Here is a 16,909-nt window from a genome sequence, read left to right as displayed (position 1 = left end):
TTTGATTCCTCATGACATGACCCATTAAACACAGAAATGAGGCCATTTTTCACATCATACATCATTTTAATCTGTCTCATTCGTTAGTGTTCTCAGACTCTTCCTTTTGTTACACGAGTACGTTTTTGCAGTTTATTCACTCGCTGGTTGATTTGTTCCTCCAGACACTGGGCTTTAAAATGACAAGACTCATCACCAGAGCTCTGTGCATCAGAAGTAACCAAGCATGTTTGCTAGAGTGTGACATGCAGAAAGAGAGAGTGAGCGCAATGGAAGGAAGAGACACAAAGAAAAGAGGTGGAACATAATGAGGAAGATATGTCAGCCAGAAGTTAGGAGCTAATTTGCCAAAGGGGATTTTTGTAGTATTTGCCATGTTGATGCAAAGCTTTCCCATCACTCATTTCAACACCGAAAATTGTGTGACAGATGACATATCTTGATGACTTAATGAAATCTTACCATGCCAGAGACCACGATGAATATATAACCACATAATTCTCCCATACACTTAAAGTGCTTAACTATGCTGCCTGCATCTTGAGCGGCTTTATCCTCTCAGTGTGAGAACAGTGGGTGGTACGTACCAACAGATGAGTCCGGCAGCAACAGCAGCCCAAGTGACACAGCAAGAGTTGGATTCCTTACTTTCCTCTTCCTCCTCATCCTTCCGACAGCAGCACAGACAGCTCAGGTAGATGGCCAGACACAGCAGGTTCACACCGAGCCCAGCTGCTGCTACACAGCCCAGGAAGATGAGCGACTGGAACACACAAATACATGAGATATGAGTTTCTTTGTTAAAAGATATACGAGGGAAATTTCTCATTCTTTGGAAATTAGTTTTGTCCTTATCAGTCAAATGGCTTTATAACCTTTTCCAGACTGATAGATCTCAATTACTTTCTTTCTCATTTGTTCCTGAAAAAAACCCTTCATTTAAAAACTGCATGTTGTGTTTACTTGTGTTATCTTTGATTAATATTTAAATTTGTTTGAAGATCTGAAACATTAAAGTGTGACAAACATGCAATAAAATAAAAAATAAAAAATCAGGAAGGGGGCCAACATTTTTTCACACCACTGTGTGTGTGTGTGTGTGTGTGTGTGTGTGTGTGTGTGTGTGTGTGTGTGTATGTATGTATGTATGTATGTATGTATGTATGTATGTATGTATGTATGTATGTATGTATATATATATATATATATATATATATATATATATATTAGGGCCGGGACTCGATTAAAAAAATTAATCTAATTAATTACAGGCTTTGTAATTAATTAATCGAAATTAATCGCATTTTAATCGCATATAAATATTTGACCTGAGAACAGTGAGAAGTAAGTTTTTTTTATATGGATTTTTAAATTTCCCATCCACAGGGCCAACCAAAGCGGTCTCATCAGCTTCTTTGTCCATGTTCACTGTGGTTTGTTTTTGTCTGTTTCTCAATATGCGTTCTTCAGCGATCTTGCGTCCTTGTGTTCTCGTTAACCGTCGAAGTTCAGTTCCAATTCTCAAGAACGCAAGTACAGAGGATGCATGAAAGTGCCCGGATATGTTCTTGAAACTGAGGATGCATCGAGTGCAGACTTAAGAGAATCGAGCCGTTAGAAATCCCAGAAAACGCTGTGGGTGGCCGGTGTACGGAAGCCTGTAAGCTTTAAAGTCGCTCTCACAAATACTTAACGGCTCTTCAAGTTGAAAGTAAACATTTATCGTTTTGTTTTGGTTAATTTTAATAAAGTTATAAGACCCGGAGAAAGTCTGCATTTTTATTGGCATATTAAAATGAATCTTAACAGTAAAACATATAACGCTGTAAAATAAAACAATACAATTATATGAAAGTAATATCTATAATAGTATGAAATGTTTTAATAAGTTATGATATGACATTTTGTAATATTTATTGTTCCTTGGCCGTTTCTTATGCTGAGACTATGTGGTCAGTTAAGCAGGAATGCAGTAAGTTACATCTCAATTCTCATAAGTGTGCGTTCTGTGTTCTCGCGTCCTTCCGAGTTTGTTCTTCCAAGGAAGCTTGCCAAGACTAGGGCTGGGTATCCTTCAAAAAATTTCGATATCGATACCGATACCTTGAGTTCGATACCGGTTCCTGAACGGTACTTTTTTCGATACCAATTTTATAAAATCAGTTTTAATAAGATTACATTATCTGAAAAAACTATTTTTTTTTAGCTTGTTGATATTTATACAGACTCAAAGTCTCATCTCCTGAGCCACTGCACAAAGGAACAAAATATATCCAACACAATAAATAAATAAATAATTTTAATAAAGTTCAAATTGTTTTCAGTTTACACATCTGTTAGGCTACGTTTACATTAGTGCATGTTCATTTTAAAACACATAGCTCAGACAGAATCATCATTTCTAGGTTGTTAAAGACTTCAAGAAATGTAAAACCTTCATCCACTTTCACAAGTGGGTGTTTTCTTTTCTTTCACCATATGTTTTATTGTTATTAAATTCTGGTGTAGTATGTCTAATTATTTGAATGCATAAAAACAACTTAGTTTAAATTTATTCTTAAAATAGCCTAATGAAATGTTTTATTTTTCCTCAGAAATTCTGTGCTCTGTATCTGGTTTTCAAATGAAGACATAAAACATTAATTTAATTTCTCTTTAAATTATTGAAAATCAAAGTTTATTTATTTTGGCAAACAAAGGGAGGTTACTATTAAAATTAAAACATGGAATAACTGTTGTGTGATCATTACTAAAAAAAAAAAAAGTTTTAATAATTTTAATAGTAGCCTAGTATTAGCAGTATGTACTGTCTGCTGAACAATATTAATACCGTTAATATTAAAACCGAACTTTTATTTTGACGGGTTGCCTGGAATACCTTTACAGTTCTGTGTGTATATGAGATGAGTTAGTTTTACTCGAATCAAACGGTAAAATGCTCATGAAGTGACTTTCAGAGCAGGTCTGGAGATGTTGTTCATGTCCTCATTTAGAGAGGCGGCAGACGCTGAAATGACCGCGAACGTCACTCGAGCTTCAGTCTGTGTATAATAAACAAACCGCGCGATTTAAAGAGCTGACTGCTCCGTGCGCTTTCGAAACGCTCTCGCGGAGGTCAAACACTGATCAATCTGCACGTCGCCGTTTCTAGTCAAACACAGCTAGTGATGCAGGCTTATTGGCTCACTGATGTGATGAGATTAACCCCTTAGGTATCGGAATTTGGTACCGAACGACAAGACGTTTTTCGATACTCGGTGGTATCGAGGCAATTCGGTCGGTGCCTAAAAAGTATCGAACTCGATACCCAGCCCTAGCCAAGACCGGTCTCCACGAACGCAAGTCCGTTCTGACGCTAGTTGGTGCTCCAGTATAATCGGTCCGCCGAAACTCATCCCGTGAGAAACGTTCCGCGGTGCAAAAATAGGTGCGATTAAAATGCGTTAAAAAAAATTAACGCGTTATTTTTGTGTAATTAATTAATCTAAATTAACGCGTTAAAGTCCCGGCCCTAATATATATATATATATATATATATATATATATATATATATATATATATATATATATATATATATATATATATATATATATATATATATATATATATATATATATATATATATATATATATATATATATATATATATGGAAGAATTTATACAAAATATTAATATTATAATATAAATTATATACAAGTATAAATACACATACAAATATGTTTTAAAATATATACATATGTGTGTGTATTTATATACTATACATAATAAATATACACAGTACACACACACATATAGTATGTAAACAAAAACTTTTATTTTGAATGTGATTAATCACGATTAATCGTTTTGCAGCCCTAATTGTTTGTCTTTATTATTAAAAATATTTACTGTACTATTAAAAAAAAAATTCTTTATGATCCAATAAACTCTCAATCAAAATCATGACAGGTCCAAAAATGATTTCCCAAGTAAAATGGGTTATGAATGCTCTTGATTTTAAAAGGATGTGCAACGTGTTGTATGGATGACAACATTTTTATTTTTAGGAAAAAAAAAAAAAAAAACAATAAAAAAATGGGTTATGTTTTTTAAGAGTAAAATATTTCATGATCCAATCAACTCCTAACAGGTAAAATCAATCAGTCCAACATTTTTTCCTCTGTAATTTTCCTGTTTCAATGTGAAAAATGTTAAACTATGCAAGTAAATGAATTATGATGCTGCTTTGATTTTAAAAATGATAAAGTCACCAGTATTAAACAAATCTCTAAAAATAATAATTTTGACATGAGTACAAAAATAAAACTTTGCTTCTAAATATCAGTAGAATAGCAAAAACAGCCAGCTTAATAATAAAAGGTTCAGAGACATAGTCATAGCGAATGAAATAGAACAAGATAGCTCAAGAAACCCTGACTAACATAGTGTACTTAATTTAAAAAAAAAAAAAGTTATCAATGTGCAGAATAATAAAAAAAAAAATTAGGGCTGGCAAGTTATTGTTCCATGACCTTGTCCACTAATGCAAGTTTGTTGTTAATGTAGAATGAACTCACGACATCCTGAGATATTTTTCCCGAGCACATGCAAACAACGCATTACACTGATAACAAAGAGGTTCTTTCCGGCTGCAACACTCTGTCATATAACTTAAGAGCTCAAGTTGATAGATCAGGAGCTATTTTAGTCTCAAAGCATTTAATGGGGGCACAAGGTAACACTCTGCCAATGCTTTGTAGCCTACTACACACCATCGTAAAAGGAGCATGATCTCCTTTTTGGCATTGAAAATGGTCTTAATAGTGCTGAAAACCTTTACCCGGACAGGAATCAATGGCCTTTAAGCAGTGACTGAAAATAAATATGACAACTGATGGGGCAGCACAATTATTCAACAAAGCCACACACTCATATACACACACCATGTCGTATCCCATCCTGCTCTTGGCTCTGAAGAGAAAGTAGGACAGCTATAGCAAGCAGCCCAGAGCCTATATTTGCTGCATCACCATCCCTGTTTCCTGCATTGTCTCTGTCTCTCTTGGTTACAGCCAACATTCTCTCTTTCATTCTGTGGGTGGTGGGACATCCTAAGCCATCTGTTTCACTCCTATAACTCTAAGACTAATGAGTCAACCTCTCTACCCGCAATTCCAGTGACTGCATTCATCCAATGAGTCAAAGAACCTGCTTCGAAATCACAACAAACAACATAAAGAACTAGGTTATACAATTAAATTTTTCACTAAATCTCATGTGAGATGATATGAGTCATGTCAACATTACAAATAATGGTTTGAATGACAGTTTATCAATGGGTGTTTTTTATATCATTTTAACCAAAATAGTCTGTCCTGTACTCCATTACCACTGGCCATTGAAAAACCCATGCTGATGATAACACAATATGATCAATGAGCACTTTATAATACAATTTAATGACAAATTAGCAAATAAGACCTACAAAAGAATGCTGAAATTAAATGTCATGTATTTGTAACATATTTACAATTTTATCATTTATTAACTGACCAATATACACTTTATTATATTTTTATTTTAATATATTATTTTAATATTTGATTCATCATGGTTTCCATTCCATATACATATATCATGGTTTTCACAAAAATCAGGATTAATAAAGAAAGAAAGAAATCCTGAAGACTAGACTTACGGCTGCTGAAAATTATTTTCTTTTTTTTGCATCACAAGAATAAACAAAAACTAAGGAATAAACAGTTACTTTAAATTATAATATTTCACAATATTATTGCTTTTACAGTATTTTTGATCAAATAAATGCAGCCTTGGTAAGCATAAGAGACTTCTTTCAAAAACATAAAACTTAAAGCCTTACAGACCCCAAACTTTTGAACGATGATGTAGTAGAGCATAAATTTAACCATTAAACATCAGTTGTGCAAGTAAAATTCATGATGAAACCTGCAGAGTCTCATTTCAGTCACATTGTCTGAAAAAGATGAGTCTGTGTCTAAGGCCCCTCCTCCACCTTTGAGGATGGAGAATTCCCCCATCAGGCCTTTGTGAAGGGCAAATAGGGGTTGATGAAGGTACCGTGATGAGGAAATGGGGGGAGGAGGTATGCAGACTGCCACAGGGGGGTCTTATGGGAGGGGGACATATTAGGGCATGAGTGTGTGTTTTCCAACAGAAGAGTGGCGATGTGAGAGGGTGTGTGTTTGAGGGAGGCATATATGCGTGTGTGCGTGTCTGTGGGTGCTAATCAGTAAGGAGAGCAGTTGGTGTGGAAACAAGGGGAAGAAGACTGGCATTATGTTTAATGCTTTTGGCCAGAGACAGCAAAAAAAAAAAAAAAAAAAAAAAAACTCACACACATAAATAAACATCACCATGGCAACCTCTAGCTCCTTGCTGCCCTTGTAGTTAAGACCTGGGACAAAGCGAAAAGAGGAATTATCAAACTATTTTAATGAAGCTGCGTGTGACTATATGGCTGGAATTACCCTGACTAAATCCCATGATCTTCGTGAACTACGAGAAACTTGTTCTGACAGGGAAAAGCCTAGAGATTAGTGGTGGTGTAAGATAAATCCTGTATCTTAGCAGCAACAGAATTGCGTACACTAAAATATAGGTATTTTGGATAAAATAAATAAATACATATATATATGGGTCATTGACTTATAAGGATTTGACAGGCCGATTTTAAAATACAAAAAATAACAATATTATCTATTGTAATCGTTCAAACATTAAGAATGTTGTGTACATAAATTCATATTAAAATTTTACATTAGATTTGAGTTTTTTTTTCCTTCATCTAGATGAATTGGCCGTAGCCATAAATGTCATGTTGTGCGACCATGATTTATATACAAATTTATTAATTTCCTTAATATGCTTAACATTTTTTGTAGATGTTCTCAGTAATTAAAGTATTGAGTTTTTTTAAAATAATGATCTCATATTTTGAGTCTATAATTTCAGAGTTGCCTTCTTAAATGTAGTTAGCAGACTTTTGTCCTGTAAATTGCATAAAATTGATAAGAATGTTTTAAAAATGCCATTCACTTAAGCATACTGTAGCAGTGATTCATATTTCAACCACATAAATTAGATTTTATTTTTAATTGAATACAGTTATTACTATTATTGGTCGGACCACATGATGAGTGGTCGCTGACACAAAGACCTTCTATCATTAAAAAAAGATGTGTGAAAAGTGCAGCACATGGCATTAGCTGCAGGCATGTCTTTAGCCCCAGTTATTTCTGAACTTTTGCCCAATCTTGGATGCTCAATTGACCCTTCTCAACAAACCAGACAGGAGAGTAGATTAATGTGGTGGACTTGAACAATGGTGTGTACTGATGTCTTTTCACGGTTGAAACAAGATACCTTCTGATGATCATTCATGTTTATTTTGTACTATAACTAGTAAAGATGAAGAGATGATCGTTCCGCTTGAACTGATGACTTACAGCAATCTGTCAGGACACATTGAAGAGCCACAAAACAGTATTTGTTGATTGAATCTCTTAAAAAAAAAAAAAATTTGAACTGATATTTCACAATATTACTGTTTTTAGTCTATTTTCGACCAAATAAATGCACCCTTGATGAGCATACGAGACTAAAAACGTTACTTATATATGTGTTTTTTTTGTTTTTTTTTTAGTCAGATGGATGCAAACCAAAACATAAAATTAGTCATAACAAATTATCACGTCTGGCATGAGTGCAAAACCAGCTTTGCATTATGTAATACTCAATACAATAAAACAAAATTCAAATGGAGTTCTTCCTTGCCTTGACTATCTTTGTTTGAATAACATATAGCAGTCCTACTAATAACCAACCCAATATCTCTAACACAGTACAGCAAAACAATGTTTGTCACATCTCCCCTGTCACATACAGAAGATATACAAGTAAAGAAATGGAGAAGCCCACAAAATGATGTAGAAATTGTAAACTAAAAAAGGATAGGAAGGGAAGAGAAAAATATTGCTTGTGTGTGCGCAAGAGAGAAACAGAAGGGAGATAAAGCATGCAATAAAGATTCAGAGTCATTATGATGAATATAATGAATCGCTTCAGAATACATTCAGAATATATTCCAAAAATGCATAAACAACACCCGTGTTGCAGCCTTATCTGGCCTTAGCAATGTTCTCTCCGTCACAAACATACACACTGGCACAGCAAAAGTGAGTGTGTAATTATAACATTCAAACAAATACAACATGCACACACACAGAGGGTGTGCATTAATACCAGGCACACATGAATAATGGAACACCTGCATTATCCTCTATGGAAATAAAGCAAAGAGGAATTATTTACACACTCCCACACTTCTTCACCAAGCCATTTCCACCGACCTATTCCCTTGTCATTCAAACGCACAAACAGACAGGACACAACAAGACTGAGAGCTGTTTTTCAATTAGCCGCTGCTAATGCTTACAAATGTCTAAGACTACAGCGCAAAGTTCCCACACCTTTTCACCAATGCATTTCCATGGCACTTCCATCCGTTTGTGATAACTGGATTTTTTAATAGAATTTCTAGCCAATATTCAAGAGCTGATTCCTAGTAAATTATATAAAACTTTCCCTTTCATTTTCAAGATTTCCTTCATTCAACTAACAAAATATGATGAATCCCACTTACTGCTATAGCTTGCAAATGTTAATGTTTCAGTCATGCAACATTTATCGTAAACTGTAAACAACACCTGATGAAGGTTTAATGACAGAACCGTATGCAAATTTTACTAAAATTTGTATTACAAGCAACAGCAGTGTTTGGAAATCATAATTTTTTGTTATATTATTTGCTTGTAGAAATTACTTTGCACCTGCTTATACATTTTATCAGGAGTTGTCGTGGCTTTTTGTTTATATTAATTTATACAGTCATGGCAAAAATATCGGCACCCTTGGTAAATATGATCAAAGAAGGTTGTGAAAATGAATCTGCATTGTTAATTTTAATTTTGATATTTTATTTAAAACATTCACAAAAATCTAACCTTTCATTGGATAATAAGAATTTAAAATAGGGGGAAATATCATTATGAAATAAATGTTTTTCTCTAATACACATTGGCCACAATTAACGGCACCCTTTTATTCAATATGTTTTGAAACCTCCATTTGCCAGTTTAACAGATTTAAATGTTCTCCTATAATACCTGATGAGGTTAGAGAACACCTGACAAGAGATCAGAGACCATTCCTTCATCCAGAATCACTCCAGACCCTTCAGATTCACAGCTCCATGTCGGTGCTTCTTCTCTTCAGTTCACCTCACTCATTTTCTACAGGGTTCAGGTCAGAGGACTGGAATAGCTATAGCAGAAGCTTGGTTTTGTGCTCAGTGACCCATTTTTGTGCTGTTTTTGAGGTTTGTGTTTGGATTATTGTACGGTTGGAAGATCCAAGCATGGCCCATTATAAGATTTCTAACAGAGTCAGTCACTTATTGACTTTTTATCTGTTGGTTTTTGATAGAATCCATGATGCCATGTGTCTAAACAAAATGTCCAGAACCTCCAGTAGAAATATAGGCCCACAACATCCAAAATGCAGCAGTATATTTCATTGTACATAGGGCTGTGCGATTTAGCAAAAAAATAGAATAAATTTTTTTCAGAACGTTTGACCGATTCTCGATTTTTTTAAAAGATTTTTAACTAGTCAACTTAAAAATGTAAACTACAACATGATTCAAGTAACTTTTTCTTTATTAACGCTCTAGTTAAAGAAAATTCTGTTCCAAGTGCACCACACATGAAGTTGTCAACATGATGTAAATATGTCACCAAGTCAAATTCCTTGTGTGTAAACGTACATCTTCACAGGTTTTTTATTCAGTTGCGCTGCTTCTCCATTGTTTTTTCTATGTAAACATGGACGCATTTGACTGTTGCACTCACGTCTCTTGCAGTGTCTCATGCATGAAACGGCTAGGGCTGTAACGTCCCAGTCGATTAGTCGATTAATTGGTCGATATGGTCTGGTTCGACCAAAAATCTGATTGGTCGATTTTTTGCCGCGCTCATTTCATCAGTCATTTCATCAGCTCATTTCATCAGGTGGAAAGCACTAATTGCTAATGGGGGTGTTTTCAGAGCACCCCTGTTTCACAGGTAACAGTCTGTTTTCAGAACACCCCCATTGTTTTCACTTTTTTTGGATTAGCCCAACCCACTGGAGAAGAGAGACAGATAAGTAGGTTTTAGAAGGTTTGATGCTGAATATTATTTATTTAATAATAAGCTAGTGTAAAAACAAGAAGCTGTCTCCTTCCAAAGAACCAGTGTTAATTTCGTTAACGAAGAGGACGACGAAAAATATTCGTTAACGAACCTTTTTTCTGTGACTAAGACGAGAAGTTGACGAGATAAAACTAATATCTGATGATAAAAACTATGACGAAATGTATGCGCGTCTTCGTTAACAAGACGAGACGGGACTAAAATGTTATTTGAGGACTACCGGACATTCAAAATACATCCTATAGGCTAAGTTGACTGTCTTGTCTTTTAAAATGTGCGTCCCTGTCACTGGATCGCAATCAGATGAGGGGCGTTTGTATATCTCACAGTATGGCAGCCGCAGTGGGCGGATACGCTACCAAAACGCAAACTAGCGATCTGAAACAATGGCCTCAGCAACTGAATGGTTATAGGGATAGGGTGACCAGACATCCCGTTTTTCCCAGGAGTCACAATTCGTTGTTGATTAACTTAAAGTTAGTGAAGGCGCGATAGGCGGAATCACTCTGATAGAAGTGCTCCACTTTCTCAGTTCTCACACAGCGCGCGATCAGTTCTCAGTTCTCACAATATTGCGCAATTGCGCTGTGCCCACTGTTTGTGTTAGTTTTGAGCCTAAGATGCTTTATTTTTCAGTTATGCACTTTATTTGGTTTCTGCTCTTGTTTGTTTAATAAATATTCTTTTTTTATTAAAGTGGACGCGCCTTTTGTGTTTATTAAGAGTAAAAGCTTTAAGTCTATTCGTGTCTCAGCCGCGAAGCTGAGCTCTTATCTTCAGCCTCGCTCTGTGCGAGCTGCGCAGAGCGGCTGAAATGATAGTGTCTGACAGTTATACTTATAACATATGACAAAAATAATTTTCTAAATTATGTTGCACATTCCTCAAAAGTTCTTGTGATATCACTAGTTGACAACATAGTACTGTTTTCAGAAATCACAGGCTATGATATTGCGCAGGTGCACGTGATGCACCGCTGTCAGAGACGACAGACTCGTGTGTCAGACTCATTTCAGTGCAAAATAATTAGGTCAAAAACGATTTAATATACTGCAAATAGCCTATTAGTTTTTTATGTTTATTTATAATTAATTTAGGCAGACAACAAGGCTACCAAGTACTGAGCACAGTGCGTATCTAATTAATGTAACGTACGTTTTTTTTCTCTCCACAACGTCATTTTTAGTCGATTTTTAGTCGAAAGTTTCAGGACTTCAGTCGACCAAGATTTTCTTTGGTTGATTACAGCCCTAGAAACGGCATTATAAAAATGCGGCGCTCAAGTTAAAAGAAGTTCACGCCCATCTTCTGGTATTTTGTCCTATTCCACTGCCTGCATCACACTAAAAAAAAAGCACGCTTTGTGTGAATGGCGCTAGCACTGAGGATCTATAATAGAGAACGACGCCTAGCCATATGAGCGTGTCTCACGTGAGTGGTTAATCATGTGCGCCGACATGCGGTTGGATCGTTCAATTCTTTACTAGGTTATCAATGGCATATTGTCAAAGTGTCTAATTCTAACGGCTGGTAATTTTTCAATTCAAAATCGCGATTCCTCGATTTATAAAAAATAAAATCGTGGCAAAACATTAAATTCGAATGAATCGATAAAATCTGAAAAATCGCCCAGCCCTAATTGTACACATGGGGTACTTTTTATCCCTCTGTTCACCAAACCCATCTGGAGTGTTTGCTGCTAAAAAGATAATTTTTTTTTTGTTTCATCTGACCATAGAAGCCAGTCCCATTTGAGGTTCCAGTCGTATCGGATAACTGAATATGCTGGAGTTTGTTTTTGGATGAGCTAGGAGAATTTTTCTTGAAACCCTCCCAAACAACATGTAGTGATGTAGGGGATGTTTGGCAATTTTTTTTAAGGTTTTCTGACCCCGAGACAACTATTTTATGCAATTCTCCAGCTGTGGTCCTTGGAGAGACACACGTCCTCTTCCAGGCAGTTTCGTAACATTTTATGTTGATTGGAAATTCCTAATTATTGCCCTGATGGTGGAAATGGGAATTTTCCCTGCTCTAGCTCTTTTCTTAAAGCCACTTCACTAATTTGTGAAGCTCAATTATCTTTTGCTGCACATCAGAAATATATTCTTTGGGTTTTCTCATTGTGATGAATGATTAAGGTAATTTGGGCTTTGTTTTCCCTCCTATTTATATTTCTGTGAAACAGGAAGCCATGGCTGGATAATTTCATATATTCATAATCACCCTGGAGTGCTCACAATTGTGAATATGAATGGGAATATACTTCAGAGATATTTTACTCATAAGAATTTCTAGGAGTGCCAATAATTGTGTCCAACGTGTATTTGAGAAAAACCTTTATTTCATAATGATATTTCCCCCCATTTTAAATTTTTATTATTCACTGAAAGGTTAGATTTAAAAACATTTATTTTTTTATTAAAGATCAAAAGGATTAACAATACAGATTAATTTCTTTGATCATATTTACCAAGGGTACCGATATTTTTGGCCATGACTGTATATGAAAGTCCCAATTTTAAAAAAATCCCCTGATATTCCATGACCACAGAAAGCTAATTTCTAAAAAAAAAACATGTTTTAGAAAACAAATCTTCATCGATTTACTTTCTCATTAATCATCCTTACGGTGATCAATTCATAATGGGAACATGTCAATATGTTTTTATTAAAATGTAAAACCTAAATTACGTGTTTAATTTTCAACTGCTCTCCAGTAAATTTAGGGTAAACGTACCTATTAAGCTCACCAAAATCTACAATGAGACATTTGTAGTGCACAAGATATTGGTTTCAGTACAAAAAGTTATGTTCAAATAAAATATCAATCTCTCACACAAAAATATTAAATTTTATTTTAAATGACAAAAGCATTTAAATTAAGATATACATCATTAAATTCAAAAAGTCTGGCTGTGCTTAATAGGTCAATTTTTGTACCTTTTAAGCACACCCCTGTTCACATTAAGCTCACATCATGTTTTATTAAAAATTATTTTTTATTTTAAGGAACATTTTTAAATAATATTAGTAAATATACATGTATTTTTGAAGGTACAAAGTCAATCACAAAAAAAAAAAAAAAAAGCCAGAACACTAAAACCAAGCAACAAGGCATTCAAGTCGATCAGTTATATATTCATAATGAAGTGTCATCTAAGCACATACCAACATCTATACTAGTCCACGTTCAGCTAAGTGACACACATTCAAAAATCAAATAAAACAAACCAATAAAACATTCAATTCATGGGGATGAATACAGAAACTAGCCTCATTATGCAACCTCTTTTTAAATGGATGTCAACTTATCTATATTCTCTTATGACTGGAATACACTACACGATTTGTGCCCCGATTTTCCACAGATTTACAGTCTGGAGAAGTTGATGCTAGTTGCCAGTCAGAGCCAGTCTGCAGATTGAGTTGACAGAATCCATAGAAAATCGATTAACTTAACTTAAAGTGACAACCATCAGATTATATTTAAAGTCTGTTTATGAAGTATTTACATAGACGTTCAATGTGAAAGAGCTTAAAGAGAGCTTAATTGGAGCAGCAACCATTTTTAATAAATTATGTAATATTATATGTAATATTTATTAAAATGACAGTATTTTGCTAAATAAATAGTCTAGGTCATGTATTAAGTTCATAAATAGTTTAATATGAACAACGATTATTAACAATATCTATGAAATTATACTTTTTCTTACTGATGTCACACTGAAGCTGTGTATTTTCATAGTAGTGCACCCTTTAAGCTCACCTTAAAATATGAAATCTTGAAAAATTACAGCAGTGTAAAACGACAGACCAGCAATAAACTGTCAATTTATAATATTATGGATGTAAAAGTACAAGCCAGTAATATGTTAGCGTAGCACACAATTTGATATAGCTAGTCAGCTAACTGTGTTCTGTAGCATCCGCGCTGTGTTGCTAAAACTATCTTTTGGATCTAATGTAGTTATTTTCCACATCCAAGTTCCTGGTTATAATATGCAAAAGTCTAAATATTAATCTCTTAATTTTACAATAAGTAGTGAAACCTACACAAAATAAACGCTTAAACATCTAAAAAACGCACATTTAAGGAGCTCCTCTTTTGGTGAAGGTTTTTAGATAGCTTTCAAAAAAGCCGCCAGACAGAGTGAACACATGGAGACCCATATCTCAGTGTGCAATGATCTGATTGACTTGAAATTATAGGAGGTATATAGTTACAAAAATATCAATTGGTTAAGACATCAATAAGGATAATGAATTTATTTTTTATTTTTATAATCTGATCTCAAAAATGGAAGTGTGCTTATTAGGTACGTGAGCTTAACAGGTACGTTTACCCTACATGATAAAATCAAGTCCCATCCCACATTTTGTCCCAACTGAACATGTGTTACTCAGAAATGCATTAAATTATACAATGAAAAACAACTGATGTAGAAGTATTTTTTACTCAGAAATTACTACAAAAAACAAAAAACATTTAGCACACTGAATTAATAAAAAAATAAGTCTGAAATAGTATTTTATCTGTTTTATTTACAACTGTGAAAAAATATTTTTTACATTCTAGCCTATATGCAAAATTGGCTGCGATTGTTGTTTCATGTTGACTCTAAATGAGCGAGGTCTGACAATGCAGCTCTTCAGAAAGCGGCAAGCTTTTCTGTGCTTGTTAAGACTATGAATGTAAATAAGGGGAATGCTGCTGACAGGTCTTCTATAATGTTGTTTGTTTCTGCTCCGCTGTGGTTGAAAAGCAACCACCCTGTCTCTTCCACTTTTTTGTTTTTCCATTACTTGTATCATTCAATTTCTGCAGTCCATCCATCTTATCCAAGCGTATAGAGAGAAGTCTAGGCAAAAATAAAATAGGCAGGCGAGAGAAGGACGGGTGGGGAAAGAAGAAAGAACAGTAAAGAGGTGGGGAAACACAAAAGCGGAGCTGGGAAGGAGGGTGGAGAGGATGGTGTGAAAGAAAAGAGGCACAAGGGAGGGATAAAAGGGGTTGAAACAGAGGATTATGGGAAAAAAGTGGCATGGCAGTCTCCATGATAGAGAACAAAGGACACAGCGCAGCCCATGTGAACACAATTTCTGCACATCCTCACTCACAGCCACCCACCGCCTCTCAGTCACACTGCTATCTTTCTCCAGGAATGAAGTGCTCAGCATCTCTCTTGTTTGATAGAATAAAGTTTAATTGAAGCCTTAAGGAAATGAGTGCTGAACATTGCTTATTCATTCAGAATGTGATGACAGTGTCATATATACCGTATGCACATTCAGCATCTAGTAGTCTCACAAGAATGTATAGCAGCTGACCCTTAATGTATCTATACCGCTGCCATAATGATTTTACAAAGGTAACACTTTATAGTACCTGAAATTAATAGCACTGAAAGACATTATTAAATTCATGAATTCATATTATAAACAGCAGCATTTGAAAGTTTGAGGTTGGTAAGATTTTAATGTTTTTGCACCCAGGCTGCACGTATTTGGTCAAAAATACACTAAAAACCACAATATTGTGAAATATTATTACAATTTTAAATAACTCCATTTGAATAAACTTTAAAATGTAATATATTTCCATAATGGCAGCATCATTACTCCAGTCTTCAGTGTCACATGATCCTTCATAAATAATATGCTGATTTGCTGCTCAAGAACACTTCCTATTATTATGTTTCTCATCATGTAGAAAAAAAATTGTTTTGCTGCTACTTTATATTTTTGTGTAAACCATCTATCAAATGCTATACAGGCGAAATTTGAACTGCATCTGGCTTCGTTTTATTTTTGGAAATGGATACATAGGTCTGATTTCAAAATGATTTAGGCGCACACATTTTTTCCTACAAACACTTTTCATATCTTTCAACAATCTTTCAGTTCAGTGACTCAGTAAACTACTCTGTGGTGTTCTTCAGCTTGTTTGCATAGTGTGTCCACTACATTCACAGGCCGAATTTCCCTGGGGGTCATTGACATACAGCTCAACCTGAGCATAGCTGGCTACCAGCCCGGATAAAACACCCTTTTCAAGCGCCAATCACACCGTCCTCATGAATAAGCGGGCTGTAAAACTGGACGTGAATGAGGTACAACAGACAAAGCCTTTAAGCTTCGAGGAACAAACAGGGCAGAATCAAGTACTGTTTGCTGCCTGAGGGAAGATCTCTATAGAGGCAAACAAGAGTCAAATACTGGAGTTTGGGACCTTTAAACAAGCCAAGACAGAATATTTTCTCATGGCGGAAATAGATGACTGATCTCAGGTCAGGTTTCTAGGGAAAGTGGTCTATGATTTCTAGAAATTCCAGTTTGACAGGGATATGTGAGAATGTAAACCAAGCTGCTCCAACATGATACTTGTTCAAAGTTTACACTGTTTGCTGAGGAGCCCTACAGGTTTAGGACAACACTGAGACTTATCAAACCAGGATCCTGTCTCTAGTGTAAAAAAGACCATGCCAAATATAGGAAACAGGAACTGAAATCATAGCACGTTGAGAGTAGTGTGTGAAAAAGGCCAGATTGTGTATTATTTCCAGTGGATTTTTTAAAGTGTGCATTCATGCAAGTGATCATTAAATTAAAACTTAGTATAAAACAAGATTC

At 35.1% G+C, this 16,909-nt stretch overlaps 1 protein-coding gene across 1 annotated transcript in view; it reads right to left on the bottom strand.

Moving 5' to 3' along the window:
* LOC306858047 (protein tweety homolog 2-like) overlaps positions 1–16,909 on the bottom strand; it is a 58,297-nt gene that overhangs the window by 34,227 nt on the left and 7,161 nt on the right. Inside the window, exon 2 of the mRNA XM_079398408.1 lies at positions 588–763. Within this exon, the coding sequence (XP_079254534.1) occupies positions 588–763 (176 nt within the window). The remainder of the gene's footprint in view (positions 1–587; positions 764–16,909) is intronic.

The sequence above is a fragment of the Barbus barbus genome (genome assembly GCF_936440315.1).
Source record: "Barbus barbus genome assembly, chromosome: 38".
Taxonomy (NCBI): Eukaryota; Metazoa; Chordata; class Actinopteri; order Cypriniformes; family Cyprinidae; genus Barbus; species Barbus barbus.
The sequence above is the reverse complement of the archived record's forward strand: the minus strand, read 5'-3'. Positions and strand labels throughout refer to the sequence as shown.